Genomic DNA, 17,279 nt, shown 5'->3' with positions numbered 1-17,279 from the left:
GAGCTTGAAAGCTTCGCTGAAGTACCATAAAGTATGTGACTTACCAGCCACCACAAACAGCCATCCCTGCACAGAAGATAAACTTCATGAAGGAAGACACAGTCTAGAAAGCTGTTAGCTACTGGCTGCCATCCCCTGCCCCCTCCCTACCTCCCCCCTAAGAGAGCAAGGAGAGCTACAACATCTGGCACAGGCCTAATTTTTTCTTCTTCATCACTTCTTAAAAGACTAGCTCCTTAAAAAAAAATAAACAAACTCAGGAACCTGTAGCCCTCCCCCTTTTATACTAAAAATAGCTTATTTACTGTGGTGTCGTCTATGAATAGTCACGAGTTGTCTGCTGCTGTAAACTTGCCTCTTGTGTCAGAGGCAATTTATTTTATGGAATATGTTCTTTATAGCTGACCCATTCTGCAGCGTTTTGAAGACTTCTTTTGTGGTAGCTACATAAGCACTTTGCAGAACTTCTCTAGCCTCCTTCCAAAATTATGACATGCTGGCTAGCTTTAGCTTTACTCACGAAGTGTTATGATTAAATACTTAAGACTTCCCCATTCCACTGGGAAATTATTTTCTCTATTCTAAGAAAGGGCCAACATACTAATATCTTGTTTACGAGTAAGATTATTAGCAAAAACACGTGTCCAGCACAAATCTAGAGAGGCCTTCACCATTTAGAGGGCCAAAGGTTTCCAGAGGGAAACCAAACAGCCTGCTTAAGTGGCAGTTTACTTTGTGTCGCTTCCTCCGAGCTGACAAGCCAAATCTTGGAACTCATCTGCGAAAAGCCGCCCCCCCCCCCCCCCCGCCCAGCTGCGGGCTCCATTATGTTTACCAGATAACTTCTCCCCCACTGACACATTTGTATTGATCTACCCTTATCGGTGTGCAACTCGACTTCCATATTGCCATTCCTGGCAGGGGAAGTTCCTGTCCTGTCCCTTGGCTAGACACCGGCACAAGCTTGGAAAACACAGCTCCGGCTCCATTTTTTCCGGGAGCGGGCCTGCCCCACCGCTCTGCCTCGCACCCGGGCACTGCTCTCCCCTCGCTGGACGCCACTGGGCTGCGACGGGGCAGTTTTGACCACCAACCCCCTCCCCCCGCCGGGGGTCCCTTCCTCTACTCTCCTCCCCGCTCCGGACTGCCCATCCTCCACGGGGACCCCGCGCCGGACCCTCCCCGGAGGGGCTGCCCCAGTCCCGGGGGGACCCTCCGGTCAGGGCACCGCAGGAAGGGAAGGAAGGCGCCTCCCCCCGGCCCCGCTGCCCCTCGCCCACCGCGGCCACTTACTTGAGCCCCAGCCCGTGGAGGTGCTGCCCGATCAGCCGGATCACGTCCTCGTCGGACTGCGAGAGCCGCTTCTTCTTCTTCAGGGCGCTGCCGCCGCCGCCGCCCCCCAGCTCGGCGGCGGCCGGGCCGGGCCCCCCGGCGGCGGGCACCCCGTTGTTGACGCCGAGCCCGCCGGGGCTGCCGCCGCCGGGGCCGCCGCTGTTGGCCGAGGGCAGCAGCCCGTTGGCGTGGGCCAGCTGGTCACCGGCGGCCGTGCCCGCCGAGGCCTCGCCGTTCTGGGCACCCAGGCAGCCCAGCTCGGGGCCCTGCGGCGGCGGCTGCTGCTGCTGCTGGCCCCCTCCCGCCCCGTTGGCCTGCATGGCGCTGCTGGCGATGCCGCCGCTGCTGCTGCTGCCTCTGAGCGGGGCGGCGGCGGGGGCGAGCCCGGCGGGCAGCGAGGGGGACTGGGACGAGGTGAGGCCTGCTCTGCCCGCGGAAGCCCCGGGCTCTCCTGCTCCCTCCACCGCCGCCGCCGGGGAGGCCCGGGCTTTTTTCCGCGGGGGCGGGGAGGCTCCGCCGGTGTCCGAGTCGGAGGAGGAGGAAGCGGAGGCCAGAGTTTCCTCGCCGAGAGCGGCCGTGGTGGGAAGCCGGGGGGGCGAGGAGGGGGAGGCGGCGGGGGCGAGGGGAGGCGGAGCGGGGCCCTGCGCCCGCCGGGGGTCCCGGAGGCAGCGCCGCCGCCCGCTCGGGGCTCCCTCTGGCGATGGCGGCCGCCGCTGCCCTGAGCCCCCGCCCGGCAGCCCCAGGCGCCCGGCCCGCTCCGCTCGCTGCCCGCCGGGTTTGTCTCCTCTCAGCCCAGCTGCACCTAATGGAGTCCGGGCCGGGACGTCACAGGAAATTCCTGCACTGCCCCCTACACACACTTCCGCCGCCCGGGGCCGCGGTGGGCACGGCCCCACGGCTGCCGGGGGGCGGTGGCGGGGCGGCTCCCGGGGGGGACGGGGACGCCCCTACGGCACCGCCCGGGTCGCCGCCCGCCCGTGCGGGGTCCCGCGGCGCCTGCGGGGGTCGGGGGCGTCGTGCCCGAGGGGGTCCCGGGGGTCCCGGGCATGTGCCCGCTGTGTGCCCGCGCCCGGCAGCGCTGGGGCGGGAGAGGGGCGAGGGTGGTCGTGCACGAGGTGCGGTGGGTGCCCGCTGCCCCGACGTGTCCCGGTGGGACCGGCCGTCCCTGTGACACCGTGGAGGTGACCGGCTAATTTCCGGCCTCAGGTAGTTCCCTGATGCAATTTGGACAAGGAGAATTGGGTGCAAGCTGAAAGAGGGGAAAATCAGGTTGGGTGTGTGGAAGAAGTTCTATGTGAGAGTGGTGAGACAGCGGAACAGGTTGCCCAGGGAGGTTTGGATGTCCCAACCCTGGTGGTGTTCAAAGCCAGGTTGGATGGGGCTTTGAGCGACCTGGTCTAGTGGAAGGTGTCCCAGCCCATGGCAGGGGTGTTTGGAATGGGGTGGTCTTTAAGGTCCCTTCCAGCCCTGATTCTATGATTTTGTGTTTGGGTTTTTTTAAAAAAGGAAAATGCTTAATGAAGTCGCATCCTGGTGTTGCCCAGGTTGGTTACTGGAAGGTTTCCGACCTGCTGATGGTCTTGTCTTTTGTAGGCACTGCATGCGTTGGCACGGAAAAAGAAGGGAAATGGCAGTTTTGCTGTAGATCTTACAGGAATGCTGAGTGTTGGGGTACATTAGTCAGGACAGGCTGCCAGAAGATAGTGGGAATTTTAAGGGTCCCAGTCTCTGCGCTGTGGTTTCTCCCTGCTAACCCTCCTGTGTGATGGAAGGTAAACTCAAATCCTGAGCCAAGTCTCTGGTCAAAAGTCATGAGATGAGTGAAATCTTGGTCTTTAAAAATAGCATCTTGAAATAATATGTTTTATGTTATTTGGTTTAGAGCCTAGAATTTTTATCTTTGGTATGCTCAAACTTTTCTCCAAAACCCAAAGGGAAATAACAAAACTCTTTTCCTTATTGAAAGCTGAGGTTAATATCTAATTATCTTCCCCTTCAGAAGCTGAGGTTTTAGGGGTACTGACTTAGGTTAAACTAGCAAGTTTGAAAAACAGTGCTTTGTTTTGAGTGGAACTTTGAAAAAGTCCAGCTGAGGGAAACCACAGGCCCAAGACCAGTGGAGAATTCCATGAAGAGACAAAATGCATGAAAGGAGTGAAACCAGAGAAGGAGATGAGACCTCATGGAGGCCTGGCCAGCTGAAGTAGATACCTTGGCCCTGTTTAGAGGCTGCAGAAGATACTTGGCTGATAACAGCCAAAGCACTCTTATGCCAGAGGGAGAGGTTGGAAAGAGCTTTGTCCCTGACCTCTGCCCAGGTGTGGCTGTAGGGTTAAATTCAACATTGGTCTCCCAGAGAGGGGAATGTTGATTTTATGTTCTTTAGCTCACCAATTGCTGCTGCAGAACACAAGGCTTGTGTTTTAGGCACTTCACTGCTGTATATACTCTCATTTCCATTGTTCTGTGTTTTCGGCATTCTTGAGTTCTTTCTTGGTCCTCCCCAGATGCCATCACCGAATCTGTAATTCAAAGGCTTGGGTAAAGATGACAGGAACAGTACAGAGAGCAGTGCGGACCCTGTGAAGGCACCTGAAAGTGAACTTTAAAGATCAAGACTAGGTTTTCAGGAAGGTAAAGTTTCTCATCATTCTTTCCTGCCCTCTGCCTCAGTGTCCGGGGTGGGGTTTGGTAAAAACCCCTTTGCACCTTCTACTCCTCTTGTCCTTTGTCACTTACAGCTTTCCTAGTCATAGAGATGGTTTTTACTTCTCCTAGGCTTTCCCTAGTCACCAGGAGGGGATCCTGGGAGACAGGTCTGGGGCTGGCACAGTCACAGGAAAAAGAGAATTGTGAAAGCGGTAATGGCACCATGCTCTGTCAGTTTTTCATCAGCTAAGCCCTGATTTGGATCTGATTCTATTCTGCACCCAGATGAGAGAGGGCAGATTTAATAATCCAAATAAAGTGCGCAGCTTTTTGAACAATTAGAGAATCAACTGGTAAATACAAAACCCGTCTCACTTGTGACAGATGACTCTATTGTAATAACAGAAGAAGGAGTTAATCATATTCAGGCATCTTCAAAGTTTCCCAAAAGTAGAGAATTAATGCAACAATTCAGCTATAAAAAATAACAAACTTATAAACACCCAGAAGAGAAATTTTGAAGAGAAATTTTGGCAACCTTAAATTCAGTTGTAGTATCAGCCATGTTACTGAAGCAGAAGTGTAATGTATAACTGTGCAGAATATGTAGAAATCTGACTATATTGTAATAGATCCACATCTTTAATAGAAAAAATGTTGGAGAAATACTTCTCATTTATTGTGATAGTTTAGAAAACTGAAGAGACCAATCACTCCCTGTCAAAAACAACCAATGAAATTACCCATGTAGAATATTTTGAACAAGTGGTATCTCTTAAATGTAAGAAACCTGTCTTGGGATATTCTAGACTAAATACAAATGCTTGAAAAGCAAGAAACACTTCCATTTTCTAGGTCTGGGAAGTCAAGTAAGAAAAAATAACCCTTGAAGTTATCATTTATGAGCTGACTAGAACTAATAAACTTTCGCTAATTTAGCTCTTTTTTTTTTTTTTAACTTTTTTCCCCCTCCATTTTGTTTTAGAGGAGGATGGAGCACATATTCCAGATCTGAATAATAGGAAGGAAATCTTGTTAAGGGCCTGGGTTATTTGATAATAACCATGTGAGGCTGCTTCGGCAGAGCTGTAATACTACAAAATATTAGAGAAGATCCTCGAGAGATGGATTAGCAGTCAAAGCTGCATGATGAAGGTAATTAATTGTTTGATTCTCTATCAGGTGTGTATACATTCCCTTTTCTTCTGCACCAAATTTGAGGTTACTGGAAACAAACCAACTAACAACAAAGAACAAAGAAAGAATAATTTAGAACAATGGCATTTTCCACAGTACCAGCTAAATAAATGCTTGAACAGGCACCTGGATATGCTTGCAACTTCCAAAAAATTAGATAAGGATGAAAGATAAGCACCTTCCTTAAACAGCATTTCTAGAAATCATTCAGCAGATAGTAAGCAAATTACACTGGTCTGAGATTCCGTCACTTCATGTAGAGGAGGATGGTCAGTATTTTAGTAGAGGAGTGGAATATGGAAAGCCTGCTGCAGAACTGGGTGATTGAACTGACCATACAAGTCAAGGAAAAAGAAAAGACCTCTTTCATCTTGGACTTCCAAAAAAACCCTTCCACATCTCCTAAGCTTCTGTGGGCTGGTATCAGGGTTTGGGCTCCCACCCCATGACACTTAGAAGACTGCAGGTGATTGAACAAAGGCTAATATTACAAGTTCAGTTGTGTCTGACCCAGTGTCACTGACTTTGGGCTTAGGGAGCAAGGGGAAAGCAGAGTATGTCATTTAAGCTTGTCATTATTAGGGCTTTTGGTAAACTTCCTCAATAACTGGGTAGATGTGGGGGGGGTGGGCAGACTGTGTGTGTGAAAAACTGTCTGTACCATCAGGCTTGAAGGGTAGTGTCTCATTCGTTTAAGTCTTCACTGATGCCCTGTTAGGAGGGGTCAGGGATCAATACTGGAGCAAGTCTTGTTTGACAAGTTCACCGTGCAGGGGGTGGTACAGAGTGCACCCTCAGCAAGTTTTCAGCTGATCCCCTTGCCAGGCTGGGGAGATCAGTTGATACACAGGAAGCCACAGCTGCCAGTCAGAGCAGGCTTGCCAAGCTGCAGGAGAAGGCTAGTGAGAACCTTGTGTTGGTCAACAGAGACAAGGGCAAAGTCCTGAATGTGGGACAGACTATCCTCATAGGACGCTACAGGCTGAGAACCAGCTGGCTTGGAAGTAGCCCAGCAGAAAGGGGCCTGACCATCCTGGTGGACAAAAGAAGTTCCTCATGGGATTTCAACATCTGCAGGGCTGCCTTATCCATATACTCAGCAGGTACGAGCTCTGTGTGCAGCACTGGTGAGGCCACACTGGATACACAGGGTCCAGTTTGGGAACAGCCAGTTCAGCAGAGGCTGCTGAGGTGGTAGGGGCTGGAGCACGTGCTGTGTGAGGAAGTGGGTCCAGCCACACCAGGATCTAATTACAATGTGCACCTTCCCAGAGGGATTTACAGGGAAGATGGCACGAGGCTTCTCTCTGAGATGGTCACCAACAGGATAAGAGACAAAAGTGAGAAGCTGCACCCAGAGATATTCCAATGGTGTATAAGAAAACAAAAGTTCAAAGTGAGAGTGATCATAGAACACTTTCCCTGAGTGGCTATGGATTCTCCATCCTTGGAGAAAAAACTAGACAGAAAAAGGCTTTGAGTAACCTAGTTTATCCTTGAAGATAGCTGTGGAGGGAGTGGGACGTTGAACCAGTGACCTACAGAGTATCTTGCCCAACTTTGATTTTTCTGTGATTATACATTCTACAAGACTATCCTTGTGTTACGGGGGGAACAGTATTGGTGACTTGATAATTGTCATGTCTCAGGGGTTACTGATATTGTGTCCCAAAGCTTCAGTACAGTCATGTTGCTTTGTAGCTGAGCTTGCATAGTGAGAATCAGGGCAGTAGTGCTATTGTTGCAACCTAATTAAATATTAGGTAATAACACAGTGTCTTCTGTCCACCAAATTCATGTGCATACACTGATGTTGACCTCTGTGCTCTCCTGGGTAAGCACAGCGTGGCGTGGTCACAAAAATAAATGTCAGAAGGTGCTGAGGATCCCATGTGGTACAGAACGTCCTGTTTAGTACAGGGGCTGTCATATTAATACATGGTCAGTGCAATTTCCCATAGGAAGAGCATACATGGCATGGTTTTCCCTGTATTTCTGTTGCCATAGGTGTCTTTCTGGATGTGCAGGACACCATGTATTGGGAGAACTCAGACCTCCCTGTAAGGACAGATAAAACATGCATGTGCAAGGGGTGTGATGCCAGATTGGTACTTACTGTGCAACTTCTCTGAGCAAGACAATATTGCGTATGCTGTCAATCTGACATGTCAGACTTGCTTGCGTGCAGGATTTATCTGTCTGGGACTATGCTAGATGTCACCTTGCAAAATCTGTCTGTGTATATTGTGATTTATCAGGCATTTTCAGATATTTCATAAATTATGTGTAGCCAGGATTTGGAAGGAGTAGGCCACCATGTCAGTGCTTCAATGGACTTGCAATGGGCAGAATAACAGCGTGCTTGGATTTTTCTTTATTTTTCTCCACATCTTAATAGGTGTAAATGTTCACTCTAACACTTATGAAATCCCCTTCTGACCACTGTGCAGCAGGAGCTGGCAGGTATTCCACAGAAAAGCCAGTCACTGATTTTGTTCCATGAAGGTTTCCAAGCTTGTTGTTTTGTGTGGTCTGTGTTCCTTAATATCAGCGTGTCAATTTCATGTCCAGGTCTCAGATGGGTTATCGGTGTTTGTATGTGAGATTAGATTTGTCCTTCTATTGTTGCAGTTATTTTACTTTTCCTACTTGAGGGCTGCTCCCCTGCCTTTTACTTCTTGCTGGCTCTCAAGGCAGTTGTTATTTCAGGCTTGTTAATTGTGTCTGCCAACTCCCACATAGCTCCTAGAGCCTAACCCTGAGTAGGGTAACACACCACCTTCTATTGCCTCTCCTTGGAACTAGGACCTGTCTCTCCCAGAATGACATGTACACTTGGCCTTTCTCTAGGCAACTTCAGTGAGCTCTCACACCTGGAGCTAAACATTCAAGACCAGGCGTGTAGACTGTAGTATCTCATATCCACTCTGGAATGGGCAGAGAGGGGAAATTATTACGTAATCACCAGAAGATTACATCTAAACATTAAGCTTGTGAATAGCTCCTTGGTGCTCTGGGATTACTTACTAATTTTTTCCCCTTCTTAATCAGGAATATATGGTTTTTCAAGTCCATGTTTAAAAAAGCAAGTGAACCAGACCCTCCTTACTTTGGGCAAGAGATTAAAGGCTAGTGTCACAAGAATGTCATTGTACTACTATTTAAGTGCCCCTTATTTTAAGGGAAACCATTAGTTTTTCTTGTAACTGTACCTTTACTTAAAATATAGCTTTCCATACAAGCTTCTTCATCCTTGTTGGTGCATGATATTTACATCAGAAATAAAGAGCCACAAAATTAGAGAAAAGATTCCTTTGTGTGTCTCCATACATTTATATAGTAAAAAGTCTTCACCACTTCCTCTAATTTGTTTTCTGGTGCATCCACTCCAGCACTTACTCTCAGACTTAAGACCTCATGAAGTTTCAAATAGCTACTCTGATAAAGAACCCAAGACACCACTGCTAATCCAGCACAAGAATACTTTTTCTGCATGCTTGAAAAAGGGTGTTGTTCCAGAACTAGACTGGTCTGAGATGCAGGAGTGGGAAAGAGCATTGCACAGTATTGAAGACTGATCACTCAGGCTTTCAGAAGGACACTCATGCAAGACACAAGCTCTGAGGCTAATACCAGGCAGTAAGATCACCCATGTGATCCAATGACTTTTAAACATTACATTTTGATTTCCAGAAGAGTTTCTTCAGATCCTTTTCCAAAGGCTCCTAGTATCAGAGAGTTCAGGTTTTTTGTCTTTGACTAATATATTTGGGTCTTTTGTACTAAACCAACCTGATTTCTCAAATTGAAAGTGTAACATTCACCAAATTTTCTATAATACTTGGGGTGGGGGGTTGAAGAGGGTACAATCTGTGGAATATAGGCAGGCACAGTTTTTTAGTGAGATGTGTTTGGAGCAACTAATACACCTTATTCAAATCTTTGCTTCATAAATAACATAATAATTTCAAATACATGCAGATTAAACCTTTATGCTTTTGTGGCTTTTCTCTTAAAGAAGAGTGCCAGGAGGGTTTCTGAAGCATGGTGTGGTAGCTAGGATTTACTGACATTCATTTGGCTGCATTACTCATCACCAGTTGGACTAATGGGCAGGACACCCTAGATACTGTCATTCCTATTTTTATCCATCAGGACAAGATGATACAATAGACACAATTACATCTGTAGAATTTTCGAGGTAGTTCCTCATTTTCTATAAATACCAACACCTTCTTTGTAAGTAACTCCAATTTAATAACACTTCTTCAGAGCTCCACGTCTGAGAGAGGAGTGTGTCCTGCTGAATACTGTCAGTGCTGGGAGGCATGGTGGGAAGTAGTTCCAGCTGGAAGGAGGAAAGGGGAGTTTTGTAAAATTAGGATCAAAGGTTCTGTCTCTTAAATATTTCAGTGCATGCACAGACATACTTCTGTGGGCAGTACTGTTTACTGCGTTTTCACAGTTGGAACCTGGTTTTATGAATTAAAACAAATCTGTCACCTCTGAGTAACTAATTATATTGCACACTGTGGCCTCTCAAAACCTCACAATGCATCCTGAAATGAGCTCAAGCTTTCGGTCCTAAAAGACAAAGACTCCCCTCCCTGAAGCTAAAAGAATACCCATGTGTTGTTAGGAGTCCCCTGCCAAAGATGTGTGGTGCCAAAGGCACAGCTGAACAGAACTAATGTCATTTTGCCAGGAGCATTGACACAAATGCAAAGTAGGTAGCTTGATAAATCTGCTCTGGTGTTATTATTATAACAACAGCGTTAGCAGGAAAACCTTGATAGAACTTTCTTTTTGAAAAACATAGTTCATGGGGTTAATCCAGGCTGACTTTGTACACCTCTAAGTTAAGCAGTTGGCCCAAGCTATTTTTCTAGGCTTCCTCTGGAGAGGTGGAGGCACCCACAAAGGTGATTCATCCCAGATCCTTATCATAGGATGGGATGTGTGGCTTTCTGGTGTCTTGCAGTGACACTGCGGGAGCCTAGCCCAGCTACGTTAGAGTACATCAGTAACTCGTAGATGAGAAGAGTTAAAAGAGGTGAATTCTGGCCTACATTCTTCCACTGTGATTGCAAATTTGGAAATTCAAACAGTGTCATATTAGGTGAGGGATGCCAATGTGCCATGGACAGCCACAGTGAGCTGTGGCAGTGGAACACTTACTCCCATGTCACTGGGAGGCCAGCCTGTGGCTCGTGGATTGCGGAGCTGTACCATCACATCCCTTCTTGGTGATCTGTCATCATCTCTCCTCAAGGGTCATCATGGTTCCTAACACTCAGCTGTGGGATGCTCAGGCCAGTATTGACAGGTCACCTGAAGAAGCAGAAGGTCTCCAAGGACGTTACCAGGGAGGATCTTGAGGATGACCTTTGGGGATCTCTGAGGGTCTAGACCTACCACATCTTATCTTGAAGCTGCTCCCAGAGCTCTCCATCCTCTTGACTCTTAAGGGTATGTGTCTTGTGGCTCTTGGGCCTAACTGGAGCCTATGTGCAGTTCATTAGATAGTAAAGGGTAGTCACCAATGCTTAATTAGTTTTGTTACTTTAAAAATATGCACACTATTAAAATTATTATAGAAATATTATCAGAGGAACAAAAAGCAAAGTGAAAGCTTAAAAACCTTTACTGATTAAATGCAGTAAGCATTCTGTGTATACAAAACTGACAGCAGTGTCTCTTTATTCCCACAATCTCTCATCTTTTGTAAAAATAAAGAAGAAATACAGGTATCCCATGTTGAAAATAAAGCCTTTTCGACAAAACTCTGAAATAGGCACTTTAGTTCACTAAACCCGTTCATTTTTCATATTAATTTTTATATTTTATAAGGTCAATTACCCCATAACACATACTTGCATGCCTTCTTCAACAATATTTTGATAGCATTATTTCAACACTGAGAAGAGACTTAGGATTATCTATTTCATTGTTAAAAAAGTTTGACCATGCATATATCCTAAAATGTGTGGTATGAACACGTTATGACTTCACTGAAATCTTACGAGTTATTTGGTGCAAAAACATCCTTAACCTGTCTTCTACACAGAACTAATATATTACTCAACATCTTACTTTTATAACATATTAAATATTTGTGTTTTATCAATATTGTTAACAAAATATTAATAAGGTTAATAAAGCATATTACAAATGTTATGTGAAAAATAAGACTATGCTACTTCACATACGTTCTAAAGTTTGTCATAGGAATAGCAGTTCTAGCTATGCCTTTCAACACCTTTAATGGTTTTTATCATTTTACCTGTATAACATGAATACCTATAAGCATTAATTTAAATTGTAAATAATTTAATGTATGGAACAGATATTTGGTGTGGATTTTTTCAACTACAGATACTGTGAAGACAGTAAATTGAGGCAGATTCAGATTGTCAACAACTGCTTCCATGACTTGGCTTTTGAAACAAGTCTCGATGAATAATATTGCATAGTTATTGCCCTATCAAGCATTTTCAAAACATAATTTAAATAATACTTTTTTTTAATGAAACCTTCCAGAATGCTCAACCTGCTGAATTTTACATTGGACCTTTGTATTCCTTAGGGAGTAACGCTAATGATGTTTCAAAAGGGAGCATTTTCAGGGGCAAGGCAATATAAAGCTGCTGAGATAGGGAATTTTTGCTGCTTGGATAAACATAATCGAAAATAGATAGTAAAGTAGAAATCATGTCTTCTGTGGTGTTCAACCTGTGCTGATTTATGCTTTTTGTTTCTTGATCAGTGGATATATATCAGTCTTGTCATTTCTAAAGATGTTTTCATTAAGGGTTTTCAAGCTCAACTATCATTTTTATTTGTCGTTACATTGGATTTCTCTTTGTACAGATCAGGCTGAAAATTTTTCTTTCAGTTTTTTCAAAGGTTTTCATAGGGAGGAAAGAGGATTGGATTGTTCTGAGTGACACTGGCATGCAAATAATTAACACTGAAACTTGGAAGAGTGTTAATTAAAAATTATTATAACCTGACTGACCTGACTTGGCATCATGGTATCTCGCCAAACTGGCTCTTTATTCTTACGCGTGTCTGATTTGTGTTTGTGGTGTGAGGCTAATGAGCTCATGGAATTGTTTGGCCTAATCCTGCTCTCTTTACACCACAGAAGTTTATGTGAGGAAGAGCAAGAAATATCAGAATGAGGTTCACTGGGTATGACTCATGGTGATTAACCCAAGTAATACTTGGTATAGATTGCTATTTTAATAAGTTCAGGTAGATGACATATTGGGCCTGTTGTTTGTTTACCTAAATGAGATTTACATTGTTTTAAGACTAGCTTACACCTGTGTGTAAGGTCTACTGGCTTCAGTGCACATTTTTTGTGATCTTACCTGTGTGGGGCAACATAGGGTCCACTGAAGCAAATGAAAATGTGTTTAATAATCTAATTAATCAACAGCAATGTAACACTCAATTTGCTGTGACTTTTGATCACGTTGCCGTCATTTTAGCTCTGCAAATGAAGAGCAATTTGGGTGGCTGTGAACAAGGAGGACTGGAATCTGACTTAGAGAGGTCCCTTAGTTAAAAGAGAAGCAGATCTTATCTTTTAACATCCATATGTGCTACATAGACATCAAAAGGCTGTTTCTTAAAGTCTTTGAAGTGAGATGGGTCTAACAATTGTCCTGTTCCTCATTCCCATTCCCAGAGGGACACTGGACTGTGGGCTGGGGCTATGGAAGATGCAGCCCGCCTTCCCAGCTGGCTGCTGTGCTCATTATCCGGGGTGGAGCAGCCTGGTGACACACCTCTCCAGCATCTTGTTTTGGAGTTACCTGGTAGGAGTGCTGCACTGAGCTGTGCAGCCATATCCTGCATTTAACTATAGGGTTTCATGAGTAATAAGTCAGGGAGTTCAACCGAAGTTATTCAGAATATGTAGCACAGGTGATGCAATTACCGAACACACGCCGTGGGACCCCACTCTGTGGCCAGTTCTGTATTCAGTAATTGTCAGTGTGGTTTGACATGTGAGCAGCACATTCTCAATAGGATTTATCTCACTCTCCTTTTTTTGCATCTCCTTTTTTTCATAATTTTTTGTAATATTTCATGAAGAATTCCTGGAGGTTATTTTCTCTGTTTCCTGAGTTATGTGGTAGTAGCCACAATCTGACATTATATTACATTGCATTATTTACAGTGCATAAATGCAATGCCTTTAATATCCATGTGCCAGTAATCCCAACAGGCCCAGGCAAAGTGAGCCCTACTTTTGGAGATATTTAGTTTGAATTTATGTCTGTCCATGCCCCAGCAAGCTTACAGTTTAGAAAGAGGAGGCAAAATGGAAAGGTGACATAGAACAGTTGAATAGGGGGATTCCCCTGTAGGTTTATTCTTAACATTGGCATCAGTCTTTCAAACTATTGGAAGGGAAATTATTGCTGAGAAGTGATGGGAATGGGAAGGGAAAGACAAATAGTGGCACAGCAGTGTGAAGGGAAAGGGCAGAAAGAATGAATTTGACTCAGAGAAGCTTTTGGTGACTGACTTCATAGAAATAATACAATAGAAAGTGGAGAAAAAGTCCGTGGTCAAATCACATGAGGAGTCAGTCCAAAATTTCCAAATAGGTCGCTGATGTTTGCTGGCAGCTTTCAACTTCAGCTGGAAGAAAAGAGCCTCTTTTCTCCACAAACCAGAATTAATCTGTAATGCTTTTCTCCTCCAACTCAAGTGACTTGTGTTAAGAGGGCAGCTTTCAGACAAGGACTTTGGAACAAGTCCTGTTTGGGTACAGTGGAAGATTTCCAGCTGTATTTTAAAGCACCATTCACCTCTTGTGTCTGAACTGTTAATTTGCAATGGGGTCACTCCCAACTTCCACTACTGCTAGGACATTAATGGTCTAAATAACTGCACCTGCTATGTTAATGAAAGTGTGCATTAAAGCTCAAGTAATTTAGAAAATTTTGTATTGTGTTTGGGTGCCAAGAAGGACAGAAAGGTACAAGTGGCAAGAAGTTGGTCAAAAGAAATACGGATTTCAGATCACTTGCTGTATTATTGCCAGAGTGTTAGCAGTGCTGCTAATGCTTTCAGTATTTTACTGACTGTATTCAGCTTTGTAGTTGAATGTGTTGCAGAGTGGGAGGGTTTTTTGACTAAGAGAAGGAATTGGAATAATGTTTATTTTTTAAAAAGTCCTTCCTATTATTTTGCTGGCAGGTTTTTAAGATTGTGAGATTTGTTTATAACCAATCCGTAGCAAAAAAAATAGGTCATTAGGCATCTTTGGATCAAAAAATCACAGGAAAACAGGACTGGAAAGGACTTTGAGCAATACATTCCTTGCTCCAGTCTGCAAACCTGTATACCAATATGATTCCTGATAAATGTTTGTCTAACCTGTTTTTGAAATCCTTTGCAGCCTCCTCAAGCAATCTATTCTAGTCCTTATTATGCCTACTGTTAAAAGAAGCCATTTCTAATGTCTAATCTAAAACTCCCACCTGCAGTTCACACCCATTACTTCTTATCGTGCCATGCTGGGCATGAAGAACAGCTTAATTCTCTTCCTCTCTGCATCCATCTTTTATGTATTAGATAATGCTTGCATTCTCCTGCATGTGCCTTTTTCTGTGCATCTGGACTTGGATGAATATAGGTTAAAGGAAAAAGAAAAAAGAAAAAAAAGATCACATTTCTGGCTGAGACAGTCATTTTAGCTGATCAGGCAGCAAGTGGCTGAAATGGAGGAGTTAGAAAATGCTGGGCAGGGCAGGGTGATTTGCTCAGGGCGATCTGAGGCCCTAAACATAGTGCATGAGAGAGAGGTTGGTGCCTGCCATGTGTTACACATCTCTCATGACAGTGCCTGTTTGGCATTTCTGTCTCACCTGCCCATGTCTCAGCCTGCATCTCTCACTCGCCACCTGAACTGTGGCCAGGAACCGTAGGTGCTTCTGTGGAGCCTGATTTTCAGGGATTAAGTTAGTTCTCTGCTTCCATTTTTAGTTGTCTCTATTTTTGAACTTAGAGATGGGTAAGAAAAAGTAGGGAATGAGAAATGTGGCAGCTGGTAACTGACCCACGCTCCTTAATTCAGCCTTCAAATGTCATACTCCAAGATACAGGAGATATCCATGGAATACCTTCCTCCTTCTTTCTTCACATCTTACAGGTCCTGGCAAAGAGCCCCAAAACCCTGTTTCCAGAATTATCCCAAACATGAATCCCTGGCTGCTCTTAGCATTTGCTCCAGATCAGTATCCCTTAGCATGTGTACTACAGAGGCTTCCCAAGTATCCTGCAGACATTCCTAGGCACTTAGGAGCACCAGTTCTTGGCTGTCCACTCTGTCTTCTCCCAAGTGTCCCAGCCATGCCAGCCTTTCCTCATGGATCATTTGGATCACGTATATGGTGACACAGTCCCTATAATTGCAAGTGGTTTACTTGGTGCTGCCTACGCTTTGGATGCCCAGAGCAGCTCTCCAGTACTCCGGGTGTAAGGCACACATGTGGGTGGGTGAAATAGTCATCTCATGGGGATTTTGTGGGGCGGACATGCTTTGTCCCTTTGGAGCTGACAACTGAGCAAAGACATGGAGCAGTTCATATGATTTAAAGCTGTTGTTTGCAAACCTGAATAGTCACTGGGGTCACATTTTCTTTTCTGTGATGAAACGTACTTTTTTCATTAAGAAAACTCATGTTCTTCTGCTAGTTGTGTGATTCTGAGAGCTGGGACCTGAAGCATAAGGCTATAGTGCTGTTTGTACTGCCAAAATATTAGATTTTCTTTGAGTGAATGGGATTCTTATGGAGAGGAAATAATTGTTTCTCATGTCACCTAATTTTTGGAAGAGAAAGCCTATGGAAATTTTTCCTCAAGTCCACGAAGTCTAGAATTACCTCATTCCACTCCAGCAGTGAACTTTACAAATATGCAGTATGACAGAATCGTACCTGTAGGTTAAGTTTGAAATATATATCTCCATTTTGCTACATTTTCTAAAAGAACACCATTTGTATTAACTCTGATTTTTTTTATTGAGGAAGCCATTTCCTCATCTTGGAAGGGGAGTGGATATTAATGTTACAGGTATAGGAATTGGTATTATCTGTGATGATATGAATCCCTATAATGAACCTGGAAAAGTCCCCCAAGCTTTTTCTGTTGATAACTGTGACACCCAGTGGTTATTTAAAGAAGTATAAAAATGCAGTACAGTAGGATTGCAGTGAACCTAAAGGCTGCACAAAATACTGAGGTTTACACAATAAATGTGTGCTTTTAGAGTAGTACTCTTTCCCTTGGTAGGGTGTACAAATAGTAAAACTAAGCTATTTTAGGAGATGTGAGGCTTTATTCCATTAAGCTTATGTTTTGCCATATGTAAAACACACACACACACACATATATTTATGTATTTACTTGTACAAAGCTTTTTAATGCGTTGTGAGGCTGAGGTTATAACTCTGGTGAAACAGTGACAAAAAGTAGCTATGAAGTATGAAATGGCTTTTAATTCTTGCTGGCGAGAGGCTGGCTCAGAAGAAGTCTGGAAGATAAAGGAACCTTGTTTCCTCTCCTTTGTTTGCCACTGACTCATTGTGTGGCTTAGAACAAATTGCTTGTGTGCATGGCTGGTAAGTGCTTTGGTCAGTCTGTTCATAAAGGTGCAAGGTGTAATTAGTAACAATCTAGGTGGCATTCACCTCTGACTGTTTATGCCAGAGTCAAGAATGATTAAATTATATGCTGTGCATAATGCCTCATATTTATATTCCAAAGCATAATATTACTTTATGAGCTGTGTTTTATTACAGAGCTCTGAATATGGATTTACTCCCATATACCTGGTAAATGAGAAATTAAACTTTATTGTTTAGGGATCACTGACCATTAAATATTTACTCTTGGTTGCATGTTTAAAATAAAGGAATGCCATCAAAATTCAGAATATCTAATTGCAGTGGACCAAGCAGCAGCTGCCCATTATAAATATATTACTATATCTATTGTTTGAGGATGTCTCAGGGAACAACTGAAGCTTTTTCTTACAGGTAAGAAGAGTTACACAGCTGAAGGAGCAATGTCAGAAG

At 44.4% G+C, this 17,279-nt stretch overlaps 1 protein-coding gene and 1 long non-coding RNA gene across 3 annotated transcripts in view; one reads left to right on the top strand and one right to left on the bottom strand.

The window, feature by feature from the left end:
- Positions 1 to 1,976, bottom strand: part of WDR26 (WD repeat domain 26) — a 31,565-nt gene extending 29,589 nt beyond the window's left edge. The window contains exon 1 of the mRNA XM_048296127.1: positions 1,294 to 1,976. Within this exon, the coding sequence (XP_048152084.1) occupies positions 1,294 to 1,652 (359 nt within the window). The 5' untranslated portion in view covers positions 1,653 to 1,976. The remainder of the gene's footprint in view (positions 1 to 1,293) is intronic.
- A 383-nt stretch (positions 1,977 to 2,359) lies between these two features.
- Positions 2,360 to 17,279, top strand: part of LOC125323831 — a 32,236-nt gene continuing 17,316 nt past the window's right edge. For both annotated transcript variants that reach the window (XR_007202670.1, XR_007202669.1), the window contains exons 1-3: positions 2,360 to 2,538; positions 3,840 to 3,966; positions 4,967 to 5,136. This is a non-coding gene — a long non-coding RNA (uncharacterized LOC125323831). The remainder of the gene's footprint in view (positions 2,539 to 3,839; positions 3,967 to 4,966; positions 5,137 to 17,279) is intronic.

This window comes from Corvus hawaiiensis, chromosome 3 (assembly GCF_020740725.1).
Source record: "Corvus hawaiiensis isolate bCorHaw1 chromosome 3, bCorHaw1.pri.cur, whole genome shotgun sequence".
Lineage (NCBI taxonomy): Eukaryota > Metazoa > Chordata > Aves > Passeriformes > Corvidae > Corvus > Corvus hawaiiensis.
This window is presented reverse-complemented; position numbering and strand designations above follow the sequence as displayed.